This window comes from Ambystoma mexicanum, chromosome 7q (genome assembly GCF_040938575.1).
Source record: "Ambystoma mexicanum isolate Mex_15411 chromosome 7q, UKY_AmexF1_1, whole genome shotgun sequence".
In the NCBI taxonomy this organism is placed as follows: domain Eukaryota; kingdom Metazoa; phylum Chordata; class Amphibia; order Caudata; family Ambystomatidae; genus Ambystoma; species Ambystoma mexicanum.
Genome location: NC_090941.1, coordinates 1,086,422,661 through 1,086,431,395, shown reverse-complemented (window position 1 = coordinate 1,086,431,395; position 8,735 = coordinate 1,086,422,661). Strand labels below are relative to the sequence as shown.

Below are 8,735 nucleotides of genomic sequence, written 5' to 3'. Positions count from 1 at the left end.
GCTTGCGAACAGTACGGACAGGCATACCGTCCTCAGGACACCCCCATTTTGTTTATTGACGAACATCCCGGGACACATGATGTGTTCTTAGAACAGATTCAACTTGCCTGCGAACAAAAAGGACAGGCTTAAGTCCTCAGAACACACACATTTCATTTATTTTCGAACATTTCAGGACACAGCGAGTAATCTTAAAACACTTTCAGCTTGCTTGCGAACAATACATACAGGTGTAGCGTCCTCAGAATACCCCCATTTCGTTTATTTAGAACAGTTCAGAACATCCACGTTGTCCGCGAACAAAGTGAACACAACAGGGGGATCTACCACCTAAATAAATACAACATTTAACCCATCTCTTACTCCCCCACCCTCCCCAAACACTTTTACACACCAAGACACTCTACTAAATAGTATTTTTTCCACCAAGTTTCACCATGCTCTCCGCAGATGTCCGCGAATCCAAGATGGCGGGCGTTCACAAAAATCTGATGCGCTTCACGCTCTTCACCATCCAATCAGTGAACACGTTGCATGTCCGCGGACATGATGCAAGCCGGTTGGCCAATCATGAGCCTGTCCGCGGAACAAACAGGGAAGTCTGTCCGCGGACCGAACATAGATATCACTCATTTTTTGTGACCTACTTTTTGGTCATTTTTTAAAAAACTACTGGACGGATTTTCACCAAATTTACAAAAGCATGCTTTCGGGACCAAGCCGCTGCTCCTGGTCCAAATTTGGTGAAAATCCGTCCAGCGGTTTGGGCTGTTGGTGTGAGCAAAGTTTTTTCCCCATTCAGTCTATGGGAAAAAAAATAAGTTTTGGGACCCCCCTATAACTTTGTCCCCCTGGACCAAACCTCACCAAACTTTGCAAGAAAATTCAGAGTGACCCATATACTCTTTTTGCAAAGTTTGGTGAGGATTCGTCCAGGGAGAGCGAAGTTATAAGCCGCCCAAAAAGTGCTCTTCCTATGGAAACACTTAACCGTTTTATATATATATATATATATATATATATATATATATATATATATATATATATATATATATATATTGGCTTGTTGATGTTATCAGAGAAATGTAGTGCTCCCACCCTCATAAATACAACTTCTGGACACACCACTGATCATGCCGCCCCCATCCCATCTGGTGGCCATGAACCACATGAGAAATACTTACAAAACAACACCACGGGGCACGTCTCTTAAAGAAAGCTGGATAAGGCAAGGACCACATAATTGAACCATCATTCCACTCCTTCAAGAACAATGCTAAAACATGGCTGCTCTCCCAAGACTCATGAGACCCTGACACAGTCCAGACTCCATGTGGGGTACAGGACTGTATATACATTTTCTCTCTGCTCTGTCCCTGTATTATACGCTGTTAATGGTACCCTTCTGTACATGTATACATGCTGTATATTTTTGTAACTTACTGTAACTACTGCTTTTTGTAACATGTTTAAGAGTATGCGCCCGGTTGCCCCGGGCCTGGTTTTTTGCGCTTTATAAATAAAATAAAATAAAATCAAACCGCAAAATGGGAACGTAAAAGAATTATGCTTTGGTTTTATGATCATATTTAACACTTCGTTTGGTGCAAAATGAGTAGCGAAATGTTCACAAAAATAATTGAAAACATCATGACATGCAGTCATTACATGATCTCATATTGGGAAGAGTTTTATTATAGTTTGTCTTTTAAGGGCAATATGAGTTATACATCGAAAGTGAACCCTTTGTAATGTTTTTAATCGCCTTCGAACAAATCAATATGCAAATATCTGCAATCAAACAATCAATGTTAAGTATCAATCCTGAAGCGATATGGACATGGCAACATGACCAGAGAACACTGAGGAATCAACATGCAGGTGTTACACCTTGTCTTTTACATGGCCAAAGTATGTGGTTATTGCACATTCTTTTCTTTGCATGCAACAAGGCAGAATACACTATCATGATCCAAAACAGAATATTTGGTTTGATTAACTCTCTTATTATTTTTTGATTCTTTAATTACAAAGCCTGCGTCAATCACAGCTGCTTTCACACATTCCTCGTCTAGGCATAAGATAGGAAACTTGAATGTGCCGCACATCTCGAACGTGCATCCCAGGAGTAGCACCAACACAAGGTGTCCACCTATTTTCACGAGCGATGACATATCTTTCAGAGCGTTGCAGAAGCCATCCACGTCTGTGCAAAGAAATTCCAGGAACATTGTTGAGAGGACGCAGTCAGCTTGAGTCTGAAGCTTCGGAGCAACTGGATGATGTTCATTGGCTTGACATTTTATAAGCTTTGTAATCTTCCCTCTCAGGGTTTCTTCTTTCTCAATCCCTATTTCTCTGTGGAAACAAATGCAATATATAATTTGGCAGATATGTAGACGAGTCAATATTTACTTAACATACAGTAAAATCAGCTTCTACAAAGGATGGGGTCTCCCTTCTTCTTATCATACACGTAGAGCTCCCTGTGATGCGTCTGCATTAGCAATGACTTTGCATTTCACTTTCCAGTCAGTGTGAAATATCATTATGACTTTGCTGGTGCAGTAATAATGTGCCAGTAATTTCATTTACCGGCATGTTACTGCACCAGCAAAGTGCAAGGTTGCCATTGGGGAACCTGATTTACCTCAAGCATAGAACTACTAAGAACTGGAGGTAAGTCAGGTGACTTACCAGCAAAAATCATGTTTTACTAGGACAGGTATTACCAGTGCCGGCAATACCGGCAAATCATGGAATGGGGATTTACAACTGTTGTCGGCACTGGTAATCCAGTGGCAATACCGCCAGAACAGGTGACGATAACGGTAATACAGTTTCGTGGTATCTGAGCAGATTTACCACCCAGATATCACCAAAATCGTAATAGGTCAAAAACAATATCCTGTGCTTGCCCAACTTCTTTGTGTATATGATATGCCAGAACGCTGTTTCTCTTGTGTGTGCATTTTTAGATGTTTTTCAATGATAGAACAGATGTTTTCTTCAGGGAACAACAGTGAAAGTAATCAACGTCTTTGGAGAAATCCTTCAGCATGGGCCTGGCAATAGAGGGAATCAAAATGCCTGACATGATCAATCAGCGTGCAAATGAAGAATTATATTTGTACATAGTTCCAAAGCTATAGCCACATGATAGTTTGAATAATTCTAAACGTTATGGGACATGATTATATACTTGTTCTAATTGGACATATATACAAGTAGATCCAAAGAATATACATTTAGCCATTTCTAGTAAGTCTAGCGTGGAAGTAGATCCATACACTTTAACACTTCGAACAAAGACAGTGCCTAAACTGTTCACTTTCGAAATGGAGCTACATCGTGGTATAATGTCTGAGAGGTATGTCACTAAATGGCCTAAAAGCTAAGGGATATTACTATTCTGTTCCATCTGAATCACGTTGCCAATTTCATGGACTCTCCTTGAGATTCTGATGTATATATATTTTGTGCGGTAGAACCAGGACAATAGATACATAAGTAGCCCGTAAATTGAGCCAGGGTCAAATATGTAATGCATAAGAAGAATAATTTTCAAGGTCACTCACCTCTATATGCAATAATGCTCATGTATTTTAAAACGGACCAAAGTCGGGACATGTGGTCTCACAACGCAGCTGTCCTGTAACCATTATGCCAGCTTTGCTTATAACCAATATGCCAGATTTTGCCTGTAACCAATATGCTTAACACTTTCATTGTAACAAACAAGTCTTCATAACAGCGCCACGATGCCTAAGGGCTGCTGTGCGCTCTATAAATGCTAATAAATAAATAACATGCCGGGGCGTCTTTCGTGTTTCCTCGTCTTTCGCCAGTAGCTCCACATGTTCAAGTTGACTATTCTTGATGTTAGTAGGAGTGTTTCTTTGACAGTTAATACTCTTGAGGTCATTCAAGACATTCCTTTCAAATAGGTCTACAATTGAATTTTGAATATGAGGATCAAACAAGCTTTTAGGGCGCATCTCCAGAGTATCATCCAATTGCATCATGACCTGTTCATCAATATCGGTTTCAAAGAATATTTTCAATCTCAATGTTCTCAAAAGTCTATGGAGACAAATCGTTTCTTCGAAAAGTGAGGTATTGCTTGTTGGCACGAAGGAGAACCCACGATTAAGGATGTTAAGTTGCCCACTTGTCAATGTTTTACTCTAAATGTTGACCACAAGGTTCTCAATCACTTGCTCCTTCCTTTTTGGACTTTTCTTCCCTCTCCTGGTTTTTCTTTTTGTCTGTCTCGCAGGCCTAAAAAAAGCACCTTTGGTATCAGTTGATCCACTAGGGTGGGGTTCAGTTGATCTGAATCCAGGCGTCTCGCATGACTCACCTTGGTTAGAGGGATGTGGATGTGTTTTGTCTGGTATAATTGGTTCACCTATACTTCCGCTGCTGCTATCACTACCCGAATCAGGTGTATTAGGTTTGCAGGGCCTATTCCTATTCTGGTTCCGATGTTGATAGTATTCTTACCAACTATAAACGATCTCATTCAAATAGTTGAATGTGTCACATTTGAATTTCCTCAGCTTTCTTTGTTCGATGTCGGATTTGTATCCACTCAATTTATGGGTGATGTCTTCTAGGAGTTCTGTTAGCTCTTGTGCTGATTTAAATTCAGATAGTTGGGGTTTCAAGGATGATATCTCAGTATCTATTGATGTTAAAGATTTGGACAGTTTATTTAGAATTTGGTCCCATTTACCCACAAACGCCTTATTCTCACTACATAGGGAAGGCCTACGATATACCCTAAGTCCACGGGGGATCCTCTGAGATTTGTAATATTCTACAAGGGTTGAGGCATGAGGTTTCTGTGAAATTTCCCTTCTGATGAGTTTTTCAAGTTGAAAGATAAGTCTCTCTGGGTTGTTTGTACTCTGCAGTGATCTATCAGTGTTTTTAATTAAGGAGAGAATGCGTTTTGCCTCCTCGGCATCAAATGCTACTGTAGTTGCATGTTTGTCGGTGAGTTCATTGATGTGTGAAAATGACATTGTTTAATTAATGCCGTCTGGGAAAGGGTGCTACCTACACAATGTGCCACACTGGAAACAACCCGTGAAAAACAACTGTAGAGAAGATAAGGTAGATGGTGCACAGCATATATCGTAACAAATTCAATTTAGTAGCTGAGTCCAGATAAACTGGCTTCAAAATATAAAGGTGCAAGGGAGGAAAAAAAGACCTTGGCACAAGGTCCCACTATGCAAATGAAAGGAAGAAGAGGATCCAAAGTAGGAACCCTCCTGTCCCTTGCACACTATCTATAATCCACCAAATAGGCGGTAACTAGTCATGAATGTTGATTCATAAAGGTTACATATCTGAATTCTCTGAAAATAATTATAGGAAAATGCATTCACAAAAATGTTCTAGAAACACAGACTGTGTAAAAATGACAAGTATTTTAATCACATATAAACAAAAAATATGATAGCGAGCAAAAACACATTTCTCAAGTCCAACACAATGTGGCTTTACGCGTTTCAAGGAATGTTCCTCTTCATCAGAAGCCTATATTGAACTGTTGGTAGTTGATGGTTGGTAACAGTGAAAAAGAAAAAGTACAAAGGAACACAAAGTTATAGATGAACAGGGAATATCTACTAGAGTGACTGTTAAATAGTCAATTACATATGGTTGAATTCAATATACAGACATGATCAATCAGCGTTCGACTGAAGAATTTCATTTGCACGTAGTTCCAAAGCTATACCCACATGATAGTTTGAATAATTCTAAACGTTATGGGACGTGATTATATACTTGTTCTAATTGGACGTATATACAAGTAGATCCAAAGAATACACATTTAGCCATTTCTAGTAAGTCTAGCGTGGAAGTAGATCCATACACTTCAACATTTCGAACAAAGACAGTGCCTAAACCGCTCACTTTCAAAATGGAGCTACATCGTGGTATAATGTCTGAGAGGTATGTCACTAAATGACCTAAAAGCTAAGGAGAAATCCCTAGATATTACTATTCTGTTCCATCTGAATCATGTTGCCAATTTCATGGACTACATTAAGAAGGGAGTCTTGAGATTCTGATGTATATCTATTTCGTGCGGTAGAACCAGGACAATAGATACATAAGTAGCCCATACATTGAGCCAGGGTCAGATATGTAATGCATAAGAAGAATAGTATTCAAGGTAACTCACCTCTATATGCAATAATGCTCATGTGTTTTAAAACGGACCAAAGTCGGGACATGTGGTCTCACAACGTGCCGGGGTGGGCTGCTAACTCAAATTCAGATCCCTATTAGGAAAGAGGGAGGAGAGATATAGCCGAGAGCATAGACTATATACACATCTAAAGGTACTTCCACATGATATCTTCAGCTTTAACTTAGTTTAAAGCAGCCTGTAATTGATGGCAAGTGGTGCCCATGATAGTAGTCTAAGCCAGATAGATATTCACGGTTGCGTGCATAGTAATACAGGTGCTGCAGAAAAAACAGAAAATGGTCGCGGTGACTTATGTGAACAAAACATGTATCTCGAAAATTAGGGTACACAGATATTTATATACAATGGAGAACAGAACTGTACTCACCAACAGCAGAAGTCCTGCTGGGTAAGTGAAGAAATCTAGATCAAGGAATGCAGACAGAAATGTCTTGGAAACTGTTGCATGCGGTTAGTTGGAGGTGTTGTCCTAAACACCATGGCTCAAGGTGAATCTGCAAATCAGTGGCTGCCGGGGCGCGACAAACAATAGTCACACAGCGACTGCAATAATTAAATATAAATGGTAGAAATGTAAGTCACTAGTGTAAAAAAGCCTAGATCCTTACAAAAGAGAGAGGGGCGGTCAGTACGTCTGTATAGCATACTTGTGGATGATGAGTGCGGTCGCACAGCATCGAAGGCGTCCATGGATTCAGATGCCAAGGATACAGACTGTGCCACGACAGCAGACTCAAAGAGAGTCTGTAAGCGGAACAATGTAAGAAGGACTATTCAAAGTCACGATGGTGACTGAGTCAGCCATCTTGGAAATGTCAAAGAATAGGGCAGATATACCCAAGTGTGTCAAGAAAATAAAGTGTTGTAGCCATAAAGGGGATGGCAGTCAGACCCATATAAGGAAACGGTTCAAAAGAGAAACCAAAGGATAACTCAAATGTTTATATCTATTATGGACAGAAAAAAACGAAAACATAAAAAAATGAAAAAAATGGAATAGAAATGTATTGGTAAAACCTAGTGCCACGATAAGTTCTACCACCTTACTGCCCCAAATCAGCAAATTCAGCAGTACTACCCCTGGTGGTAATACAACCAAAATTCCACATGGAGTCCTAAGGACTCCAATTAATGGGGACTAATACTGCTGATAAAGTGTTAGTAATGCTAATACAGTTTGGTGATACCACTAAACTTATAATAAGACCCATTTAGGTTTAAATATCACCTTTCAATTGCAGGGACTTCAACGCAAACTGCTAGATTGAGCAGCAGCTTAAGTAATCAGGAGAACCTGTGGGCAAGCCATTACTCAAAGTTCTGGTGTTTGGAGGAAGCAGCAGTAGCCCCATCATGTTGCTGTTGGGAGGCTTCCCCTGATATCCACAGGCTCCCAAAACCTGACACAGGACTCACAGACCTCTCCTTCATCATTCCCAGTCGAGGATGCACAGGACATCAGGTATAAGCAGGGGTTGCAATCTGTGAGCTATCGCCCTTCACTCTAAGTGGCACAGCCAGCAGAGAGGTCATGTTTCCTCATCATATACCCACTTACTCAACTCACCCCCATTCATTGGCCAGTCCCTCACTGCCTTCCACGTTCCAATTCCTATAGCTCTTTCTCATCACATTCCTTTTTCAATTTCCTCTCTTCAGTGCCACAATCGCATTCCTTTCCCTCATTTATATCCTCATTCCTATCCCTCTTCTCAGTCCTTGTCCTTATCACAGTCCCCCTTCCTCTTCCTTGTCCCATTCTGTCTTCCTCATACTTGTCTCTCTTTCTCTACCGTCTTCCTTTTTCCTCCACCAAGTTCCTCTCCCTCTTCTCCTTCCCTCTTCATTGGTCCAGTCATTCTTCAACACCCCAGTTCCCTCTTGCTGCTCGGCAGACTTGCCCCCTTCTCCCAATCCCTGTTTCTTGTCCCAGTCCCTCTTCTTCTTCCTCACCCTTGTCCCTCTTCCTTGTCCTAGTCCATCTTTTGATCGTCCCAGTACAAACTCCTCCTTCCTCCTCACAGTCCATATTTTTCCTCCTAATTCCAATCTTCTATCTAATCCTGGGACCAGTCTCTCTTCATCTTTGTTATCCAGGTCTCTCCTACATGTGCAAGTCCCTCTTCCTTCTTCCTTCTTTCTCTCCCACGTTCACTTCCCAGTCAGTCACCTTTTTCCCCAAACCAATCCCTATTCCTCATCTATGACCCTCCTTCTCATCTATGTCCTCTTGTCTTATGCTTGCCCCATTCCTACTTCCTCTTCTTCAAACCTGCCCTCTTCTGTAGTCCATTCCCTCTACTGTTTGCTCATCTCATTTGTCTTCTCCCTCAACTCCCTTACTTCTTCCTCATCCATGTCCCTCTTTACCTTCCTAGTCCATCTTCATCACCCAGCTCTCTCGTCCTCTTTCATTATCTTCTTTCTTGTCCCAGTCCATCCTCCTCATCACAGCACCTCGTCTTTTTCTCTTGTCCACACATTAAGGGCCTCATTACCCGGT

General features: G+C 41.0%; 1 protein-coding gene across 1 annotated transcript in view; it reads right to left on the bottom strand.

The window, feature by feature from the left end:
• Positions 1-1,669: 1,669 nt before the first annotated feature.
• Positions 1,670-8,735, bottom strand: part of LOC138528005 (nicotinamide N-methyltransferase-like) — a 134,609-nt gene continuing 127,543 nt past the window's right edge. The window contains exon 3 of the mRNA XM_069639427.1: positions 1,670-2,358. Coding sequence (XP_069495528.1) covers positions 1,920-2,358 — 439 coding nt within the window. The 3' untranslated portion in view covers positions 1,670-1,919. The remainder of the gene's footprint in view (positions 2,359-8,735) is intronic.